The 23,603-nt window shown below is 41.5% G+C and overlaps 1 protein-coding gene across 1 annotated transcript in view; it reads left to right on the forward strand.

Annotated features, from left to right (window-relative positions):
* Nucleotides 1-23,603, forward strand: part of TRIO (trio Rho guanine nucleotide exchange factor) — a 285,006-nt gene that overhangs the window by 135,766 nt on the left and 125,637 nt on the right. Inside the window, exons 19-27 of the mRNA XM_023738420.1 lie at nucleotides 4,023-4,138; nucleotides 7,773-7,895; nucleotides 15,100-15,294; nucleotides 15,391-15,506; nucleotides 16,310-16,376; nucleotides 16,996-17,105; nucleotides 18,036-18,105; nucleotides 19,081-19,170; nucleotides 22,908-23,000. Of these exons, the coding sequence (XP_023594188.1) occupies nucleotides 4,023-4,138; nucleotides 7,773-7,895; nucleotides 15,100-15,294; nucleotides 15,391-15,506; nucleotides 16,310-16,376; nucleotides 16,996-17,105; nucleotides 18,036-18,105; nucleotides 19,081-19,170; nucleotides 22,908-23,000 (980 nt within the window). The remainder of the gene's footprint in view (nucleotides 1-4,022; nucleotides 4,139-7,772; nucleotides 7,896-15,099; nucleotides 15,295-15,390; nucleotides 15,507-16,309; nucleotides 16,377-16,995; nucleotides 17,106-18,035; nucleotides 18,106-19,080; nucleotides 19,171-22,907; nucleotides 23,001-23,603) is intronic.

A 23,603-nucleotide genomic window follows, 5' to 3' on the forward strand; every position in this document is an offset into this window, starting at 1 on the left:
AAAGTTAAGTGAATATATTGTAAATAAGGAAAAAAATGAAAATGATAATTATTTATAGGCAAATTATTTTTAAAAGAGCAAATCAAGAAATTATTTGCCAATATCCTTGCTGTAAACTGTTAATTTTACATATTAAGACATTTTTAATTAATAAAAGAAAATTTTAAAACCATACTATATTATATAGTTTGATTTCATTTGGCTTTACAGATCTATCAGATCTTTAAAAAAAAAAAACCGAACCCATTGCCACCAAGTCGATTCCGACTCATAGCGACCATATAGGACAGAGCAGAACTGCCCCATATGGTTTCCAAGGAGCGCCTGGTGGATTTGAACTGCTGACCTTTCGGTTAGCCGCCATAGTATGTACGAATACATATGTATATACACATACACATATGTATATATAACTGTATAGAAAAAAGGTCTGGGAAAATATATGTTGTTAGTGGCCATCAAATCGGCTCCAACTCATGGTTACCCTACGTATAACAGAACAAATGTTGCCCAGTCCTGCGCTATCCTCACTGGTGGGGGTGGAAAGTGAAGAAGACTTAAAGTTTTTACTCCGTAGAATTCTGATCGTTTGAAAATTTTACAGTAGAATGCATTCAAGTGGTATATAAGTTTAGAACTTTAATTGTAGTTTTTGCATGTGTAATTGAAATGGCATGGAAAATGGATCATCAGAAGATGGTGAGAGTTGCTTAAAACAGTCTTGATAGTAAGGCCCTGTTCTCTGAACTCTGATCGCCATCATGAGCTAGGAAAACCAAAACCAAACCTGCTGAGTCGATTCTGACTGCTAGTGACCCTATAGGACAGAGTAGAACTGCCCCATAGGGTTTCCATGGAGCAGCTGGTGGATTCAAATGGCCGACCTTTTGGTTGGCGGCCGTAGCCCTGTGCCACCAGTTCTGGGAGGTGGGCACTAAATCAATGAGGAAATTGAGGAATGGAGTCATGAACCACCTGAACAAGGTTGCACAGCCTGCACTCTTAGAGTTGAGTTTTATAGAAAATAAATTGCAATAATCAGTTAAGAAATGACTCATCTCTCACTTTTTAAAAAAATATGAGTGGCAAAAACTTTCTAGATTACAGTTTACTCTGTTCATCTGATTCATCTGTTGTCATAGAAAAATTTTCTATCATACTGGTGTTAAAAAATAATCAAAACTCAAAGAAATGGAAACATAAGACTTATTCTAAGCAGTTATTGTCTATGCATATAAAAACAAAAAACAAAACTAAACCCGTTGCCATTGAGTCAATTCTGACTCCTAGCGACCCTATAGGACAGAGTAGAACTGCCCCATCGGGTTTCCAGGGAGTGGCTGGCCAATTTGAACTGCTGGCCTTTTGGTTATCAGCCGAGCTCTTAACCACTGTGCCAGCAGGGCTCCTATATGCTATAGGGAAACCGTTTTGATTCCAGAAGAAGCAAGTTACAATGAGGCTAACAAAGAGAAGAGGAAGGAGAAGAATAGAAGATCAACCATTGGCTAATCTTAACATCATTGATTGAGCCCTGCCCCCCTTCTTGTCTTTTACTGAAATCAACTGATAGCAGGTCACAGGGTGGTCTCTGGCCCTCCACCCACCTGCAGCCACACCTTTTGAAATTCAAATTTAGCAAGCCTGGCTTTGACCTAGAAAGAAAAGATTAGCAACTTTGGGTGAAGAAAACAGCTGGCAGGATTAATTTTGTTCAAGAATTTCTTTATAGTGAATATTTGGTTTCCTGGGTAAGAAAACCTTGGAATCCAAGTAAGATGTCTGTTACTAATTTTTCTCTTTGACTTCTTCCTCCTCCTGATCATGATTCAGTTAGAATATTTTTGCATTGATTATTAGTTTAGTTTACTCCTTTCATATAAAAATAGTTTCCCTTTTCCCAACTCTCAATATTGTTTTTGTGTGTTGGTCATACTCTGTTTTCTCTTTTTAAAGGTGTTGTGATCCTTTCTAGGTTGTTCTAGTTTGATAGGTGTGCCTGTTGGGAAGGGAGTGGGGTAAGAGTATGTTTTATTTATTCACTCACTTGATGTTCACTGTATATCATAATGCTAGACGCTGTGGAAAATTCAGAGAAACGTTCTGTGCTGATCTTCCAGAATTCTACTCGGGGGCAAAAGGTTTATGCTTTGTAGGCAAGTGAGACTTACCCACTGCTCCACCAGAGCTCTGTAAATATTATATATATATATTCCACACACCCACCGTGCTTACTCCTTTTTACAGAAATGGTATTATGCAGATGAATATCTGCAACTTATCCTTTTGCTTAATAATATATCTTAGCCATCCTGCTATGTCAGAATTAAAGATCTGCTCTGTCCGTTTTAATAAACCAAATAAAAAACCAAACCTGTTGAAGTCAGGTTGATTCCGACTCATAGTGACCCCGTAGGACAGAGTTGAATTGCCCCATGGAGTTTCCAAGGCTATAATCTTTATGGAAGCAGACTGCTGCCACTTTCCTGTAGAGCAGCTGGTGAGTTCAAACTGTTGACCTTTCGGTTAGCAGCCAAGTGCTTAACCATTCAGCCACCAGGGCTCTGGAGCAGTGGTTAAGCATTTGGCTGCTAACCGAAAGGTCAGCGGTTCAACCCTATGGGGCAGTTCTACTCTGTCCTTCAAGGTTGCTATGAGTTGGAATTGACTTGACGGCAATGAGTCCTTTTTAACGTCCACCTAGTGTTTCATGGTTTGATTTAACCTGTGCCCCGTTGATAAGTATGTAGATTGCTACCAGTTGTTCAGCGTCCCAAACAGCGCTCCAGTGTTCTCCCACCTGAGTACAGGTAGCCGTGAGTACACAAGACAGATTCCTGGTTCAAAGGTGTGTCCGTTTTCAGTGTGGTTACCTATTGCCAAACCACTGTGCGCACAGAGCTGTATCAGTTTTTCTCCCTCAGTAATATATGATGACAAGCTCCTCTTTCCCCTACCCTTTCTCACACTGGGTATCCTCAGTCTTTGCCAGGAAAGTGCTGAAAGATGGTCTCATTGTTTGAGTGAGGTTAAGCATGTTTCTTTATGTTTACTGGCCATTTTTTAAAACTGTGAACTTTATATTTATATGCTTTGCTCATTTTTCTAATGAATTATTCACCTTTTCCTGTCGACTATTAAGTAAAGCAGATCTGTGTTGTATGTGTTGCAAATAGTTTTTCATTTGTGCAATGTTTTTATAGTGATTATTGTTCATTGCAACATTTTAAATTTTTGTGTAATCACTTTTTTTTCATGTTTCTGCTTCCCTACTAATCTACTTTGTGTTCTTCCCTCTCCTAAGGGTTTATTACTATTATTTTTTAATCACTCTGATTTCTTCTTGTACTACACAAATTTGATGGGCCACCTTTACCATATACTAAATTCCTTCTACAAGAAAGTTTTAATAGTCTTGAGCAACGTATCTAATACTGATATTTTTCCTAACCATTGTCACACCATTGTCACATTGCCAAAGTGACAGAGAAGGAAGGATATGCCTGTCCCACTCCAGCTAACCTGAGGTATTAGAGACCAAACCTTAAAGTCTCCAGTGATCGCATGTGTGAAATAATACATCGGGGAAGATAATGAGTAGCAGCCTGGTTGACGTGCTTACTGAGAACATTGTACAAGACAGGAGTGTGATTTTTTTAATTTAAGAATCTAACTGACAGTGGCATTTGCCTGTTGTCGCTGTTGTTGGGTGCTGTCCAGTCAACTCATAGCAGCCCCATGCGACAGAATAGAACTGAGCTATAAGGTTTTCTAGGCTGTAGTCTTTACAGAAGCAGATCACCCGGTCTTTGTGCTGCGGAGCCACTGGGTGAGTTCGAATTGCCAACCTTTCAGTTAGCAGCCCAGTGCCTAACCATTGCACCACCAGAGCGCCTTTGGCATTTACATAAAAGCCTTTAAATAAAAATGAACAGGATTTTGCATGTTTTTAAATGGCTTTTCTGTCTCCCCATGTTTTAATCGCAAGCACCAACATGGGTCTTTTTTTTTTGTTCCCTCAGATATCTTGAATGAACTCTTCCAGCGGGAGAACAGGGTATTGCACTACTGGACCATGAGAAAGAGGAGGCTGGACCAGTGCCAGCAGTACGTGGTCTTCGAAAGAAGTGCCAAGCAGGTCAGCCACTGTGCCCGGCTCCTGTGTGCCCCCAGCCCTTCACTAGTCCTCTGGTCAGATAGGCAGTTTCTGACATTTCAGCAGTTTTGAAAACCACTTTCTAATGACCAGATAGCCCTGCATTTTAATTAACAGTTAGTTGTAAAAAGAATCCCCACGACCTCACACAAGTTTTTCACGCGGTGCATTTGGCCCTCAAACAATGAGTGTGCCCTACTGCTTTATCTCATCACAAAGACAGCAAAATACAAATAATAATTACGATGGTTACTTAAAAATTATTGTGGAATTTGGTCCTGTACCTGTGTAAATACTATGATGGGTGGTTTTTATGTTGCTGAATTTGTATTATGAGGACAAAGTTTTGTTCTTTGGATAAATTGAGCTAAAAAATACGACAGAATTTTCAATACTTCAGTATAGTGAAAATATATTCATCCATTTGGCTAAGGTGGATACATTATTAAGGGGCTACATTGGAGAAAATGCAGTGAGTCCTCCCTCAGGCATTTTGGGATAAAGTGCTCCTGCCTCTGTCTTCAGTCAGTGAAGCAGATATTTTGGGGTAAAGACCTCTATCTTAAAGATTTAAGATTATTAACATTTCTCTTTGGCCTTAACGGTAGCATAAGAATCCATAAACTCTTCACCCCGAATTCAGTGGGTCAGGAGGGAAGGGAAGAGAAGGCACCTGTGGGTGGGCTGGGACTGGGTTGGGTGCTGGATGTGTGTCATCCATGTTGTGTCTGTAACTGAGCTCAGAGTCCTCTGGGGCCTCTTCAGTCCTGTTGGTCAGTGGTGACCCATAACTTCATCATGAACCTCAGACCTGGGCTGTCTTCTGAATCAGCCTGGCAACTTAATGTGTGCCTGATACATACTAGGCATTCAATAAAACCTTTCTAACCCAAGAAAAATTAAATTTTTTTCTGCATAGGTTTCTCACTTAGGGAATATGTTTTCTCCACCTTGGTAAATGTTAGTCTTGCAATGGATGGCTGACCATCTTGTGTAGTAAGTAACCACATTCCCAACAGCGAGGCAGCAGGTAGTACTCTCCTTTAGGGTTTAAATTACATTTCCTCTGCATTGTATTTAAAGATGGCTCAACCAGGCTTCAGAATTATGGGGAGCCTGATCTTGTTTCCAATTAGCGATTGTTCCATGTTCTCTTCTCACGTATCTTTCTTTGTTATCTCTCTGTTGAAATGCAAGGAATCATTCAAATACAGAGAAGCAAAATTGTAAATAATTCTCTTGACAGAGAAAGACAATGGAACGTGTTGTTGCTTTTTGCTTGGGTCAGCCCATCTGCCAAAAATGAAATCGTTAATTTGGTGCCATTATTGATGCCGGCCCGTTGGACCTCCTCGCTCCCGGTCGGGTTTAGCTCAGTGATGACAGCCCTATAGTAAATACCAGTTGCTTATAATAGGACAGTCCATGAAGGCCTTCACTGGTTTTACGGTTTTCAGTATAGCGCTCTGAGATGAACAAGTGAATGCCACCGTCACTGGTGGGATGTGGAGATGAGACACTGTGGCCCCCTTGGCACCACCCCGGGATGGGTCCCTGTCCTCCAGGCTTCCTGTGTCACTTCCTCTCTGGCTTCCTCCCTCCTCGTCGGCCGCTCCACCTGGGGCTCTTTACTGCCTCTGCTTTCTTACCTTCACTCTGAACATTGGCTTTCTCCAGGGCTCAGCTCAGGGCTTGTTACTGTTTCTCTTTCCCCTCTGCTTATCGTCCCGTCAGTATCTCCCAGCCCTCATCTCCATTTCTGGTCTTCAGATTTCTAAGTCCCAGTTATCACCTCCTTGGCATCTCCCCACTTTGGCTTCACCAAAGGCAAAGCTGAACTCGTGATTCCTGTCACTGTGCCCCTCCCACAGCGTACCCCTCCGACAGTGTGCCACAACCCCTTATCTTACTTGTTCAGGAAGGACCAGGGTGTGTCCTCCTTGATTCTCGGCTTCCCCAAGTCTTCCCACACGCCCTCAGTGGGCCCAGGAGGTGCTGACTTCCCCTCTTCTTCCCAGAGCCCCACGCCAGCATAACCCTTGACCTCTCTTCCCAACCTCTGTACCAGATTCCTAGCTGGTGTTGCTCCTTCCACTCACTGTCCGCTCCAAACCCTTTTCCACGCGGTAGCCAAGTTAGCTTTCAGAAAAACTCCAAGCTCGACTTGTGACCTTGAAGCTCCCCCCGCACCACCACCTCACCTCTGGCCTCCCTCCCTCCCTCCCTGACACCCGGCCTCAGTGTCTTGCTGTCCTACGGCAGGCTGAGCTGGCTCAGCCAAGGCCACTGTAGTGCTGGCCCTTCCCGTGCCGATCGATCCGCCCCTCCAGCCTGCAGGTCAGCTCAGCCCTCACCCCCTCTGACCCTGCTTCCTGAGTAAGGTCCCCTTGCTCCCTTATTTGTCTCTGCCATCTGCCTTTCCTGTAGTGGTGTTAATCTCCCTGTCTCTTGACTTGGTCTTGGAAGCAGGGTCTAAGCTAAGTGCCTCACACAGTGTGCTGGCCTCCATGGTAGCCGTTTGTGGACAGGTTGCTGTTCGAATGGATCAATGAAGGACTTATGAAGAAATGGACTAAAGAGTTTTCTGTCTGGATTCTGTATCATTGCCAGCGTTGCTTCAGAGATGGGCTAGCCATGCTCTGGCATTGCAAATTAAATTCCCCCAGTAAGCTGAATGTTCAGAGGGGCTGTGCCTCCTTTCCTTTTTTTTTCTTAAACTCTGCAAATGCTGTGAGATCTCTGAAGAGACTTAGAGGGTTATGAAAAACAGAAAACCTTTCTCCTTTGTTTGCTTGTTTTCCGTAGCATTGCTCTTTTTAGATGGGTATGTTTAAATTAGTCTGATTTCACTTCAGATATATAAAAAAATAAGAAAAAAAATAGCTTCTCTCTGAAAACATGAAAGAATATGACTTAGAACTGCATCATTCCATTGCAATATGAGCCCAGCTGGCCCCCTTCTCTCCTGGTGAGGTAATTTCTCTCCTGCTGCTTATAAGGATTAAGTCACTGTTTCTTGGGCCGGAATCTCCTCAGTGGAGTGTTTATACATCACATGGACGTGGTCCTTTTCAGGAGCCCCCAGGAGAGCTAGTGAAGTGGTTACACGCCTGAGCACACCCTCGGGGAACAGGAATAGCAAGAAAAAGTCTAAAGTTTTAAATTTGGAAGTGGGAATATGAGCCTGCTTTCCTGTATTTCTTTTAAATAAAAACACTGTGGTAGGGTTCTAAAGTTTCAGTACCACGAATGTCTGGAGAGTTAGCAGTGGGAGGGATGTAGAGCACCCCTTTACACAGGCCTTCTCAATAGTCTTCACAAAGGCTCTTACTTACGGTTCTTCCACTGTACTTTTATTGTGCCTGTAGATTCATGGTTATAAGAAACCCTCGAACTTTCTGTTATTGTTACATAAGTGACATGATTAGAACTTTCTAGAATGTCATTTTTTAAAATTATTTTGCAATTACGATACTTTCAGAAGCTTGTCACTCTCTGAGGGAGAGTTCTTGATGTTGCCAGCCTTGGCTTGTGATTTCAAATGGAACGCTCAGAAATTGGGACTTGCCTCACAAAAGTTCAGCCCATGAACTTTTTTTGTTCCTTCTCCCTCTAGGCGTTAGAATGGATCCATGATAACGGGGAGTTCTACCTTTCCACGCACACCTCTACAGGTTCAAGTATACAGCACACCCAGGAGCTCTTGAAAGAGCACGAGGAGTTCCAGATAACCGCAAAGGTAAATGAAAATTGGTGATGGACTGCCCCGTCACCTCTGACACATGGTGACCTCATGTGTATCAGAGTAAAATATGCACCATAGGGTTTTCAGTGGCTGATTTTTGAGGAGTAGGTCACCAGGCCTTTCTTCCGAGGTGCCTCTGGGTGGACTTGAACCTTTAACCTTTCTGTTAGCAGCCTAGCATGCTAGCTGTTTGCACCACCCAGGGACTTCGACTTCTGTTTACTGGCCTGTAAGTCTGCTTAGGTTTTTCCAGATCAGCCTAAAACAACGTAAATGAGGTGTTTCTCCAAAAATACCATTTGGGAAATGCCATTTGAAATTAGAGAAGCAGAATGAGCTAAATGGATTGTTACATACTAATTTGGGGTGGTACTTGTTACTGCCTTTCCCAGCTTGTCCTTCCACTTGTCCTCTTTATCTCCTCGCACTCACTTATCTGTTGTTTTCTTTACTCCTCTCTAACTCCCCCCCATCTCCTTCCCTTTTTACCTTCGTCATTTTCATTCTTCTTTTCCAAGGTATTCACTGTGTAGTTGCTGTTTTCATGAAACGTGATGGGCTGACTCTGATGTGCTCTGCTGGCGCTTTCTTTCTCTGTTGGTAATTTGTGAAAAATACCTCAGTGGTATTGCTGACGCTCAGTTCAGTCAAGAAATTGTGTACGTGTGTGATAGCTGGTGGCGCAACGGTTAAGAGCTCAGCTGCTAACCAGAAGGTCAGCAGTTCAAATCCACCAGCTGTTCCTTGGAAACTCTGTGGAGCAGTTCTGCTCTGTCCTCTAGGGTTGCTGCTATGAGTCGGAATCGGCTCGACGGCAACTGGTTTGGTTTTGGTTTTGGTGATAGCTGGTGGAGTTTATGTCCATGCTCTCTGTGTGGTCACGCAGAGGTCAGTAACACTGGAGGCATTTTCACTTTTTTCCTGAAACTCAACGTAGAGTAAAGCACGTTTTAGTGCCATGTGCAGTGCACGTGAGTAAATATGAATTTTTAAGCAAATACATAGGAATTCACACGCTGACGTGTTTTTCCCCCCCGTCGGAGTGTGTACCTGCAGGGGGAAGCTTCCCCTTAGCTGAAAACAGTTTTGAGACCCTTCTGGAATTACCTCCTAAATTTGTGGGTTTTGTTTGTTTTCCTCCAAAATTTTTGAGCATATATTCTTTATAATATTTTCAGAAGTGCCTGTTTTTAGTAATAAATTTGAGATTTTAGAAAAGCTGAAAATTCAAATTTGAATGGAAAATAAACAATCCTAGCTGGGTAATATTTTTGGTTAAAATAAAGTACTCCCAGAAAGTCACAGTTGATTATCTCGTGTGGCTCTTACCCTGGCTTTGAAAACATGTCTAAAGGGGAATTTTAAAATTGCTTCCACTGAACAGATACTTTGTATTATGCTTATTTGCACTTTTTTTATGTTTTCTGTAACAATTTCTGACTCCTCCTGCTAAGCTGCCTTCACCCCCTCCCATAACTGTAAGTTTATTTCCGCTCGGCCCCTTGGGTGCTGGGCTCTGGGAACACATGGTCCCTGTCCTGGAGGATGGCACTGCCCATAGGGATACAGATGGACTAATCACTGCCGGGCATGGAGAGAAGACCTCTCCCCAGACAGGGGCCCCGTGGGCGTCTGGGGAGGGTGAGCTCAGGCAGGCAGGCAGCGATAGCCCTTCCCAGAGGGGACAGTGGTGCCAAGAGGAGGTCCCCATGTTCCGCAGAGGACAGTTAACCTGCCCTACCTCTGCAGACCCTCCAGGCAGGTAGGGATCATATCATTTCCTTCTCTAGATACAGCAAACTTTTGGCTCTATATTTTCTCATTTTTGTTAATGTTTGGATATTATAGTTATGTGTATTGTATGATTTACATTTGTTTCTTTGACTATCCCTTGATTTATAAAAGTATTAAGAAAATGCCTAGTGTATGTATAGAAATTGTTAAATAGGAACCTAATTTGCTGTGTAAATTTTCACCAGAAACACAATAAAATATTATTTAAAATATCAGTAAAAAGAAAATGCCTAGGGTGGCACTCAGAGGTAGATTTATGATTTCTCCTTTTCGCTGACTTTAAAGGTCAGCTAACACTCCACTCTGCAGGCCGGTGTGCATGGTCAAAGAGCCTGCTCAATGCCCACCTCCAGGGGGCATCACGCAGTAGACTAGGATGTGAATGTTGCCATCTGGAGTTGAGTAGCATGTGAGCAGCCCTGTTCCACCGATAGTGTTTAGATGAAAGAATATTTCCATTATTCCTAAGTTTTCTTTTGCCTCAAATTTGAGGTGTAGTTATTGGAAGAATGGGCAGTAACAGGCATATTTCTGCCTTTGAATTGTGTAAGCAGTAACCATCTATAATTGTAGGTGCCACCTGGCCTATTACCCAAATATATAAAGCTGTCCCTTCGTTTAATACGTTGACTTATTGAATTAGTTATGCTAGAAAGAACTAGTAGATTTTGAAAAGAACACTCACTTTTCTTCCCCCTTTGCAATTTTTGCTTTTGTTTGGTTTCTGGCTGCCTCTCTTTTAATCAGAGAGCAGCCGCTTTGGTTTTTGGAGCTGTCATTTAGTTCTTCATGTTGAAACGAGGCTGCTACTCTTGCTTGCCCTTTGTCAGCATGTCTTAGAAATTATTTGTTGTTGTTGTTATATAGACAGTCCTTAGCTCTGACAGGACAGTCTTCCAATCCTGTTGTTACAGTGATTGGTATTACAAGCAGTCCCCAGGTTACAAACGACTTATATACAACCCATAGTCATGAACCACCCCAGTAAACCCTATTTTAAAAGTTGGAGATATGTACAATGGTTCGTAATAACAAATGGCCGCTACTTTGCAACACACATCAAAACATTATTGCTGTATTGTTATGTTAAAGATGTTTTTGTGTATCAGAAAGTGTTTCTTTATTGTTTTATGCATAGAACTATACACGATATACTAAAATAAATACTTGACTAACTGATGTTAGATACAAACTGTACCTAACTGTTACAACTTACATATGAATTCAACTTAAAGACAGATTTAGAAACTGAACTCGTTCATAATCTGGGGACTGCCGGTATAACGTTTTTAGTGCTAATAGAAGGAAAACTGTACGGTCAAACCACCGTCCCTCATCCCTGTCCTGTTGAGATGTTCGCATCTCTTGATGCAGTAGTGCTCAGCAGGCATCACTGCCCCCAGGCTGTGGGTGCTCCTTTAAACAGATTTCTGTCCTCACTCCAGTACACTGACTTAGCGTCTACAGGAGAAGGGCCGCCGGGGGTGGACATTGTCTACGCTCTCACCAGGTGATTTTTACACGATGAAGTTTGAACTCGCTTCCTTACTGAGTCGCTCAGAACTTTGCAGTCTTCTCCCTGCACAGCCTCCTGCAATCTGGTTACTAGTGTCCCCAATGCCAACTGCTTTACTTTGCTAGAAAGCATCTAAGACCATTGAGTGCCCATCCTTCCTGGTTTTGTGATTGCCTGAGGACATGATAGTCAAAGTTCTTTTGAGCACGTAGACTTAGGAATCCAATTTACTTTTATTTTTCTCTAATTCCTTGATGATGCCTGTAGATGAAGTTGTTCAATTTATAATATTTATATGCTTTTTAAATAATAATCTACTTTTGTAACAATCTCTAGAGATAACAGATGGATTAAGAATGAAAAGCCATGTAATCTTTCATTTAAAAGACTTAGGTTTTTTGTTTTTTTTTTTTTAATGGTGTTATAGGTAGCTTTCTGGGAAAAAAAGTTAAGTTGGATTTATATCTTACCTTGATACCAAGATAAATGCCAGAAGGATGTAAATTTAAATATTACCAGTGAAAATATAAAAGCATTAGAAGAAGTATGAGATTTTAGCCACTTGGAAACCCTATGGCTCTACTCTGACACAAGGTCTCCATGAGTCCGTTTTGACTTGAGGGCAGCTAGTTACTGGAGACATTAAGAAATGTAAAACTTTCTAAAGAGCAGGCCACCATAAACAAAATCTAAAGAAAAAAAGCATATGGGGAAGATACATATGCAATTCATATCATAAAGGGCTGATTTCCCATTAGTAAAGGGGTTTTACAAATCAATAAAAAAAAGACAGAAAAATGGACAAAACATATTAAAGATGTTTTACAGGAAAGGGATTATAAATGACTCTTAAACATACGAGATTATTAAGTTTACTTAAAGTGAGAAAAGTATAAATCATAACTATACTGAATTTCATTCCCCCCGCCCGCCCGTGCCCAGTAAATTGGCAAAAATCAAAAAGTTGGTCACATACAGTATTGATGAGGCTGTGGGATGAAGTCCATTACGGGGGGGAGGGGGCGGTCGGGGAGTGAACTGGTATGACTGGGGGGGGGTGGGGAAATGTTGAACACACTCAATTGCTAACCAAAAAGTTGGAGGTTCGAGTCCACACAGAGGTGTCTAGGAAGAAAGGCTTGGTGATCTGCTTCCAAAGAATTAACCGTTGAAAACCCCATGGAGCACCGTTTTTCTCTGACACACATGGGATTGCCATGAGTCAGAATCAACTCAGCAACAACTGGTACTGGTACAACTTTTCTGTGCTCTTTAGCAGGTTAATACATTGGCACGCAGCAACCAAACCTTATCTAGGGAGCCTAATTTTTAAAAATCCTGCACTGCTCATATTAATTCTCTTGAATATTAAAATTCACAGTAATGTTTCTAAGTTAAATCCCTTGTGGAATTTATGCTTTGAAGGCTGAAATTTTGAATTTTTATTTCCTTGCCTTCTAATTAGGCTTGTCTTAACATATCCAGCAAGGTATCATCTTAATGACTCTTCAGAGGTTTATTTGACAGGCGTTTCTGTTCACGTCACTCTACTTGCCATACAAGATGGAGGCCCTAGAAAGCTTTAGAGCCTTTTCAGGTTTGCTGACTTTTAAAAAAGCTTTTATAGAGTCACAGTAGTGATTTTTTTCCACAGAGATATTGGTAAGGTGACATGCTTTTTCTGAGGAGTGTAAACTACCTCGCCCATTAACGTTACAGACGTTGTACACACTTGACTCAAGAACCTAGTATTAGGGTGTTCTTCAGTAAATACTGATTGAATGCCCAGACTCATGGATGTTGTCTGAGATAGCAGTAAGCAGAACAAACAAGAAAAAAGGCGGTAAGTGCTATGGGAAAGAAATAGAGCGGCCAGGGTTAGGGTAGTTGGGGTCAGGGAGGCAAGCTGCAATTTTAAATAAGGTGGTCAGGGGAGTTGGGTTGAGAAGGTGACCTTTGTTTGAACAAAGCCCTGGAGGGCCCATGGAGATACCTAGGCATGGAGATTTCCAGGCGTCAGGGGCACCCATGCAGGAGCTGGGGTGAGGAGGCAGGGGGGAAGCTCTAGGTATGCGGAGACTAGGAACCTCTAGGCCAGGTGGGTGGCTTGTAGGATTTGTTCTAGAGTCTAAGGTATTTTTAAAGCTGACTTTAGAGGTTGCCTTACGAATTCTGTTCAAAATTGTTACTTGATAAACTCAGAAGATAATTTATCCAGGTTTTGAACTCTGACCTTCTTGCTTTTCAGAATTTTTAGTCAGTGTTTGGAATGTTAGTCATAAAGACTTTCTAGTTACAACTTTACTTAAAACAAAAAAGGCGATTTCCATAGCAGAAGAATTATTGTTGTGTGCTGTTGAGTCAGTTCCAACTCATAGCGACCCTACAGGGCAGAGTAGAACTGCCCATAAGGTTTTCTTGGCTGTAATCTTTACAGAAGCAGACTGCCAGGTCTTCCTCCTAAGGAGCTGCTGGGTGGAGTCGAACCACTAATCTTTCTGTTAGCAGCCAGCCCTGCTTAACCATCACGCCTCTAGGGCTTCTTAGCAGAAGAGTAACTGCGCTCTTTTGAAATGTCAGTGAGAATGTGGGAATGCTGAAGAAAACCTAGTATTAACAATAAACAAAATGGATGTGGCTAAAGATCTGTTGAAAAATCAAAGTTGAGTGAAGTTGCTGCCTTATATTTAGCCATTGTTTTCCGGTTAGCCTTCACTTTATTGAAATGTAGTGAGTTATGGTTGACTTAGTAAGAATATCTTTTCTGTATACAAAAAAAAAAAAATCTGTTGCCGTTGAGTCAGTTCCAACTCATAGCGACCCTGTAGGACAAAGTAGAACTGCCCCGGAGGGTTTCCAAGGCCGTAATCTTTAAGGAAGCAGACTGCCACGTCTTCCTCCCTCAGAGCAGCTGGTGGGTTCAAACTGCTGACCTTTCAGTTAGCAGCTGAGCACTTAACCACTGCGCCACCATAGCTCCTTTTCTATGTACATATAAAATGAAATAGTCTTTTTTTCTAAAAGAGTTCTAAAACATTAAACAAAATTTAAAATATCTCTATGATGATAATTTCCTGATTAACTAGAGAATTTTCCTCCTGATTCACTGAGAGAAAGGAAATGAAAATGTGACATGGGAGGAGCTTCATGGGGATTTTGTTGAGGGTCTGCCATGGGGGAAGAATGAGGCGGTTGCTGCCCTGCAGGAGCTTTCTGTGTAACTGGGCACATAGAATAAAACAGAAAATCAAACCCACTGCCGTAGAGTCGATTCCGACTCATAGCAACCCTACAGAATAGATACGAAAAAGCAAGGAGATGGCTTTGCCCAGCCATTTTGTAACACTGTGTTCACAGGAGGAGAGAAACAGACTTGTACAGAGAACGTCCTGCGTGAACGTCCATTCATTGTACACATTTTTACTGGGCACCTACCAGATGAGGACATTGTTGAATGAAAGTCTAGTTTCTTTGAGGTCACAAAAGCAATTTATCGCGGACAAGCTGAGGAAAGATAGTGTGGAATCAGGGAGATGGGTTGGATGGACTCGGAGTTTTAATCTCAGTTTCTACCACCCGCAGTTTTCTTTTCTTGTTCAGAACTCAGAGTTGTAGGCAAGTTGCCACCTGGGGCAGACTAGCCAGTAGGCTGAATTTACGTTTACTTACTCATCATAGTGCACAGTTTCACGTGGGTTGTGGTGAGAGCACTTCGTCAAAGACGTGGTGAAAACCAGGTGGAAGGGTGCACTGCAGATTACTAAGTAAGTGCAGTTACGCCCGTGCGTACCTTGCTTCCTGGGTAATCCGTCCCTGGTTGCCACTGTTTGGGGTTTCTAGCAGTTGATTTCATTTGCTACACAGGACTTTCCTGTTGTCTTTTTGCAGCAAACCAAAGAGCGAGTGAAGCTGTTGATACAGCTGGCCGATGGCTTTTGTGAAAAGGGGCATGCCCATGCGGCAGAGATAAAAAAATGTGTCACCGCTGTGGACAAGAGGTACAGAGACTTCTCTCTTCGGATGGAGAAGTACAGGACCTCTTTGGAGAAAGCCCTGGGGATCTCTTCAGATTCCAACAAATCGGTAAACTGCCCTACACAAACTGAATAAATCTCAGTGTTATTAACGTCCTCTGGGTTGAGTTCATTAACTAAATTCATTGATGCCTTCATTCCACAGAGTAAAAGTCTTCAGCTGGATATCATCCCCGCCAGCACCCCCGGGTCAGAGGTGAAGCTCCGGGATGCAGCTCACGAGCTGAACGAGGAGAAGCGGAAGTCGGCCCGCAGGAAAGAGTAAGCCAGGCTTTAAAGCCTACCAGGATTCATTCAGAAAGCGAAGACAATGTCTTTTGGAGAAATGTGCTTCTTCGTGTGCTTTGAAGTCGAACAGTGTTACTATTTTGAGTTGCTCTGAATCTGCTTAGTTTTTGCAGCTCAGAAGTCACTGTATCCACCACTGTCCCCTTGTCGCCTGGTTCAGAAACAGTGTCTTGTGTTTATCCCCATGCCCCTACTTTCTCTGAGGCTGACACATTGCTTTAATGCCGTTTGTCATTAATAGGTCATGAGTAGTAATACTAAGGAGAAGAAATTAATGAAGCAAAATTAGGTATTTAAAAGTTGCCAATTATTAAGCTATATTAGATTTAAATAAAGACAAGATTGTTCTAAAGCAGTGGTTCTCGGCTGGGACCGATTTTGCCCCCCAGGGGATGTTTGGCAATGTGTGGAGACATTTTGGGTTGTCACAGTTGGGGGTTTGGGTACTACTGGCATCTAGGGGGTGGAGACCAGTGACGCCGCTAAACATCCTACAGTGCAGAAGACAGCCTCCCCCAACAAAAAATTAGACAGGCCAAAATGTCAGCAGTGCTGAGGTTGAGAAACCCTAGATACCTCAATAAGATTTTTTCCAGAATCTTTTTTATTCCTTTGAATTGGTAACTGGACATTATTACTGTTCTGTTGATTCTTGAGTTCATTCTGTAAAAGAGTGCTTTTAAAACTGCCTTCTTATTTCATAAATTCATAGACGTAAATAATAAAATAAGCGTATGTCCTGGCTGTTAACTATTCACTGTCTCACTCTGTTGAAGGTTCATAATGGCTGAGCTAATTCAGACTGAAAAGGCTTATGTACGAGATCTTCGGGAGTGTATGGATGTAAGGAAGTTTTTTTGTTGTTGTTTTGTTTTTTCGCTTGTTTGCTTAGATGAAGTATAATCTTGTCAATTTTACTTTTACCTATGGGTAGTTCTTGGAATAATCACGCTTTGTTGTTGTTATTGTTGAGATTTAAAGTGTGCCTAGGTAGCTAGCCGCATCCCTCTGCATTTCTATGAAGTTCTAGGCTAGCGTTTGCCTCTCTGCAGAGATGATACAGCGTCAATTCCCTCATTCTCTTTGTCCCATGACGGCCGGGCTGACATTCTTTGTGTACAGAATTTTACAGCAGCTTCAGAGAAATGTGCTGAGTGGTTATGATTGCAGATAATACCCAGTAGTAAAAAGAATGCTTGTTGTACCTCGTGGAGTGTGTTCACTCCCAAATTGGAAGCTGTGAGTAAGTTAAGAGTTAAAAAGTATAGCTACTCTTCTCAAGTATTCGTAACAACTGAGGGACTTTTAAAAAGGTCTTTCACATTGTTTTGTAAAAGCCTGTCTCTTAAGATGTATTTTCCTGTATACGCGACTCTGAGTATGTATTTACAGATGTGAGCAGTAGGTGTTTCTTGAGCATTTGGTGTCGACTTTTGTCTAATCCCTGTGTTTCCCCCGGCAGACCTACCTGTGGGAAATGACAAGTGGCGTGGAGGAGATCCCACCCGGCATCGTCAACAAAGAGCTCATCATCTTCGGCAACATGCAGGAGATCTACGAGTTCCATAACAAGTCAGTGGCTTCATCTTTGGGCAGTGGTTACTCCTGGAATCTAGATACCGTGCGGAAGTTTCATAACAAGAAATACAAGTTTATGTTTGAATTAATTACAGATTCCCATGATTTTCTGAAAATTATTTGAGTGAAGCTTATCAAGCTTTCTCCCAAAAGACTTTGACAATGTACAATCTTAATACACACATAGTTTTATATTTATAGTTACTTTTTACAGAAATAAGATTAGGGAAACTGGAGAAAACGCTTCTGTAGGAATTCCAGCTTCTCTGAAGCTGAGTCGTCAGCTGCCTCACTACTGACTTCTTAGGGTTCAAGGGCCTGCTGGCCAGGTTGTTTACCTTTTGTAAGAGAAGGAGCAGACACGCTGTCAGACCAGAATGAAATGCACTTTCCATTGGCCACGGAGCCACGTGGGTTTATTTTTAAAATTTAAAGAAGAGCAGCAGAAGCTCCTTTAGGTAGAGTCTCCATAGCCCCCTGGCCAATGGTCAGATGACTCTGGGGGCAGAGCTGGTCTGGTCTCTCCTCACATCCCTACCCCTGCTCCCAGCTGAAGTCACCAGCGTGCTAAGTGGCTTCTTCTGACTGAACATTTACATCCTTAGCAATAAACATTAGCACTTTCTCAGAAGTAAGCCACTAGGTCAGAATTTCTGTCAGAAAATGTTTGAAGGCTAAATTAGTGAGCTGTTTGAAAGTCACCATAACTTACCTGAGTTAAAAGCTGTACATTTTGTTCAGTCTTCAAATCTAGAAAGTACAGGTTTTTCACTTCACTTGATTAAAACGATCAATTTCAAGCATCGCCTGAATTTATGATATATTTGGTCTAACACCTGACGTTATCATCTCACCAGTAAAATGCCTTAAAACACCTTAATAATGTGCGCTTCTCTTCTGTGATAACATTGTTATTCTTTGCAGCATTTTCCTAAAGGAGCTGGAAAAATACGAGCAGTTGCCAGAGGACGTCGGCCATTGCTTTGTTACTTGGGTAATGAAACCTCAGCTGCTTGTTCTGTCAGAATTATTTAGTGACACTGAAGGACGTTAGAGGGAATAACATTCAGTTCCTTTAAGTTACCGTATTCTACTGGATACTTTTTATTACATATACAGGGAAACACGCTTGACCTCAAAGAATTGCATTCTCCAACTAAGTATTATTGTGGAATGAGGTTATTAGCAGCAGTGGTGGTTTGAAATAGAACATTTGGTGTGGCAGGCCTCTTGGCTTGACCCTGGGGTTCACCAGTGCACGAGAGCCCAGCCCCACTGGAATAGTTCCCAGTCTGTGGGGAGGCAGACACATTAGCCGTGGTCATGCCACCAGAAGCACTTGGCTGAGGTTTGCACACAGCCCTGTGGGAAGAGAGAGGACTGGTGCCCATCCTGACTTGCCAGGTCAGGGAAAACTTCTGGAGGTAGTGTCTTTGAGTCTTTGGGTCTGTGTAGTATCAGCAGAAGGATGTTTTTTATTTTTTTAATTTTTTTTTATCCTTTTGTCTTTTTTTTTCCTAATTGTGCGTTAGGTGAAAGTTTATAGCTCAAGTTAATTTCTCATTCAAGAATTTATGCACATATTGTTTTGTGACATTGGTTGCAGTCCCCACAATGTGACGGCATGCTCCCCATTTCCACCCCAGGTTCCCTGTGTCCATTTGTTCAGTCCCTGTCCCTTCCTGCCTTCTCGTCCTGCTTTTGGACAGGAGCTGCCCATTTGGTCGCATATATTTGATTGAACTAAGAAGCACGTTCCTCGAGTGTGTTGTTTTTTGTTTTATAGACCTGTCTAATCTTTGTCTAAAAAGTGGGCTTCAGGAATGGTTTCAGCAGTCTTTTTAAAATAGGATATTGTTTATTTGAGGCTTAAATTTCCTTTACCCACACAACTTCTTTTCTGCATAAAAGTTTATTGTACTCTGACTTGTTGCAGTTTGAGTAAGATATTCAATTTTTTTATTTATAGGCAGACAAGTTTCAGATGTATGTCACTTATTGCAAAAATAAGCCTGACTCCACTCAGCTGATATTAGAGCACGCGGGATCCTATTTTGATGTAAGTAATAGATTACTAAGAAAGCTTCGGCATTTTCTAAGTAGTATTTAGTATAAATATAATGCAGCATTACTCATAACTTTCATCTAATTGATTGCACAGTATTTTCTTTTCATTTTTCTCTATTGCATTTATGTTGGGATGGTCTTACATTTTCTTCTATTTTAAAAAAATAAGGGGAGATTTTTAAAAGGTCCTTTCAAGTACTAGAAGCTGTATATCTATGAGAAACTCAGATTTAAATATGTACATATATATGTATGTATGTATGTATATATGTCATTAATTACCACTTATATGCAGACCTTAATTTTTATATGTAATATTGTACATAGAAGGTATATACTATTAAATTAAGCTTTTCCTCTCTAAAACAAAAATAATTTTGAATTTTAAAAATCATTTATTTCTCCTATTTTAGTTTTATGCTGCTATTAATCTCCAAAAACCAAACCAAAAACCCCAGTGCTGTCAAGTCAATTCTGGCTCATAGCGGCCGCATAGGGTTTCCAAGGATATAAATCTCTGCAGCAGCAGACTGCCACATCTTTCTCCCTCGGAGCTGCTGGTGGTTTCAAACCGCCCACCTTTCGCTTAGCAGTCAATAGATTTAACCGCTGCACTACCTGGGTTCCTTTTAATCCTTAAAAGTGGCCTAATATTAAAATTTTACAAATAGCACTTTAATGGTTAACACCAACTGAAATGTTCATTAATTACTTTCTGATTGGAGTAAGTGTAGATGCAGGGCATGTGTTTTTGGAAAGCTGTTGCAGGGAGGTTATTTAGTACAAAAAAGAATGGAGCTTTAGGATATAATGTAGGGTGCCTTTTGGTTCCTAGAAGTTAATCAAATATGTACCAAATGCCCTTTGATTAAAGGGTAAGCTACTTTTGAATGTTTTATTTCATTTGGTGTATGAGGTACTGGGAACATTGGACTTGTTTCATGTTTTTACCCTAGTTCATGGATGAGTGTGGCATCTGCTCTTCTCTGGAAGTCTGGGAAATTGGAATAGATTTTAGTTTTTCTCTTTGAGGCAAAGCCCTGCCTGAAGCTGACCTTCCGTCCTTTGCTTCAGATCCTGTGTTGGTTGTCATTCTCAGGACCAGCATTTATGCATCGCTGCCTTTGTAAACGTGAAGTCTGCTCCCAGCCCACTGCTGCCTTTCCCCTTTCACATTTTACAGAACTAGGTCTTTGCCATCAGAGGACACGCAAAGCTGTGGCTGCAAGCAGAGTTAGAATCATTTGAGGCCTAAGCAGTGAGAACATATAGCAAATTTAATGTTTGGAATCAGGGCCGTTTTAAAAATCCTTGTGCCCTGAAACATAGCTTTAGTCATGTTCCCCTAGCTTATATGTTTCACAGATTGCAGGCCTTCAGTAACACGCTTGGCTGCTCATGTCCACCCAGAGACACCACAGAAGAAAGGCCTGGCAATCTGCTTTAGAAAAATCAGCCACTGAAAACCCTATGGAGTACAGTTCTACCCTGACACACATGGGGTTCCCGTGAGTCAGAGTCAGTTTAGCAACAACTGGTTCAGTGTTCGTTGTATGGTGGTGTATTTTTTTAAAGAGGCTTTCTCTTATAACTGCCTCCATTCCTCAAGACATCTGTTAACCTTCAATTATACTTTCAGGCAGTATGCTTTATCGAACACGTCCCAGGTTCTGGTTCAACTCACTGAGCCTTCTCACGAGTGCTTAGTATACAGCGGTGAATGAGACAGGTGACCACCTTCTTCATGAGGAATAGGAACTTCAAGTACACAGTGCATGTAAATTAAATATTTACAGACACGCAAAGTGTGAAGCACTGACCAAGAAGGATATTTACTTCCAACTCTCTGCCTCTCCCATTTAAAATAAAATTTTAGAAGCAAAAAGTTTTAGTCCAACAGCCTTTTAGAGAAAGGGAACTTTATTATTCAGCAGAAATTGGAATCGACTCAACGGCCGTGGGTTTGGTTTTTTTTTTTCCTGAAACACTTGTCAAGTAGTTTGCAAAAAACTGATCTTGTAGCTATTTTTGAATAGTGTAACCCTATAATAAGGTCATAAGGATGTCAACAGAAATACTGAGATTGGAATTTTGAAATCTCGGAGATGTGTTTCTGAAAATGTTAAAAGAAGGTATTGAAAAGACATTGCAATATCTTCTAAAGGTATTGTGGTGTATTCATGCAATGGAATACTACTCAGCAATAAAAGGGAATAAACTCCTGATACACACAACAGATGAATCTGCAAAACATATTGAATGAGAGAAACTAGATGTAGAAGAATACATTTGGTATATTCCTTTTATGTGACATTCTAGAATATGCAAAACTAATGTATGATGACATGAGTCAGAACGGGTTGCCTCTTGCAGGGGTGGCGGGGGAGATGAGATGGGGTGATTGGTTGGAAACGGGCATGAGGGAACTCACTGTAATGTTGGAGATGTCCTGTATTTTGGTTTGGGAGTTTGTTACAAGTGTGTTAACAATTGTCAGAACTCATTGACCTGTGTACTTAAGACCTGTGCATTATACTCTGTGAAAAAATACCTTTTAGATGTGATATTAGATATGAATGTGTGTATTACAATCATTAAATCATAAATCCCACATTTTTAGACAATTATATCTTGAAAAGAAACTTAAAACTATGATTTCGGAAGCTAGGGGAAGGATTGGATGAGAGGTCCCCTGGAGATTCCCTCAGCTGACCTCCCTGAGGAGTCATAGATCATGACTTGTAAGTCTGCTTTTCATGGAGGCCTCAGTCAAAGTGACAGATTCAGAATCCAAAGATGTGAAAAGCTGTAAATCTAATCGGGAATACAGAATATGAGAAGATAATCTTTTTTTTTAAACTTTTGGAAGAGTGTTAAGAGCTAAAATAATTCAAATGCAAACAGGTTAGTGTGAAAACTACGGGCTGGTTGTTGTTGGTGTTAGGTGCTATTGAGTCGGTTCCGACTCACAGTAGCGATGCTTTGTACAACAGAACAAAACACTGCCCAGTCCTGCGCCATCCTCACAGTCATTGCTGTGTTTGAGCCCATTGTTGCAGCCACTGTGTCAGTCCATCTCGTTGAGGGTCTTCCTTATTTTTGTTGACCCTCTTCCTTACCAAGCATGATGTCCTTCTCCAGGTACTGGTTCCTCCAGGCCTAGTAGATAGTGAAAAATGAGAGCAGAGGGAAGACAAGAATTAATTGACAGTGCATTGACTTGTTAATGAGGAAGAAGGAAAGCCTGTTTAGGGAGAATTGGGTGCAAAAGGGATGTTTTATGTGTGGAGTGGTCTGTGGTTGGGGTGTTAACATGGTAAAAGCTGCTGTAGCATGCAGGTAGGAGAACAGGTATCTGTCTGCTGAGCGTGCTGGCCTTGGCCTGGAGAGGGGGCAGCTTTCGAGGGGTAATTTGCCTCGTTTCATCTTTGCATGTTAAAGCCAGTAATATGAAGTAAAGGCTGATGTCTTTAATGTTCAAAATGTTAAAGTGACTGACATTTATTATTTCTAATAGATTTATTATTATTAAATAAGGGTTTATCATTTTTCTATTGAGTTTATTAAAAGAATTCATAGTGATTTCCGCTTTATATTTACAGAAAAATTGTGATATGTGTATACATCTAAGGGGTAAATAAATGTAAATTTCTGATTTACAGTAACCAACCACCCAGTGATATTCAAAGTCTGTATCTATATGTACACATATATTTTCTTTTAATACAGGAGATACAGCAGCGGCATGGATTAGCCAATTCTATCTCTTCTTACCTTATCAAACCAGTTCAGCGAATTACCAAGTATCAGCTCCTTTTAAAAGTAAGTATGAAGAGTCTTCAGACTGGGGCATTTTATGAACTGGGTGTTACCATTTTGACATTTTGCTATCTCTGTATATTACCTTGTATTTTTTAAATAACACCTAGCAAATTAGTTTTACTTTTTCACCCATTGCCATTTATTGCCGTGACTAGGGTCTCACTGTAGCAGTTAAATAAGAGTAGATTCCTTGATGACGCAACTGAACTTTGTTGACTGACCGGAGTCTCTAACATAAACGGGAAGGGAATGAGAAACTGTGAACTACTGATATTTTAGTCCCATCAGTTGTCAGCACAGCCTGCCGACTCGAGGCCAGGTACAATGGTGTAGACTTTGTGCACGTTAACCTCTCAACAGTGCTGGTCTGCAAATATGGGGACCAGTCTCTAAGGGTAAGATACGTGCCAGAACCATCACCGAGCACCACCTGTTACCTGCGTGCAAATTTGAACCCAGGTCTGGCTGATGCCTGGGTTTTCCACTGAACCCACACATCTGCTCAGGCAGCTTCCTGTGTCTCATTCCTAGACATGTGCGGCACACACCTTTATGGGGCGTGTAGTTCATGCAGATCACAGGTGTTTTTAACTCAAGCTGACT

Source organism: Trichechus manatus, unplaced genomic scaffold, assembly GCF_000243295.1.
Source record: "Trichechus manatus latirostris isolate Lorelei unplaced genomic scaffold, TriManLat1.0 scaffold00116, whole genome shotgun sequence".
NCBI lineage: Eukaryota > Metazoa > Chordata > Mammalia > Sirenia > Trichechidae > Trichechus > Trichechus manatus.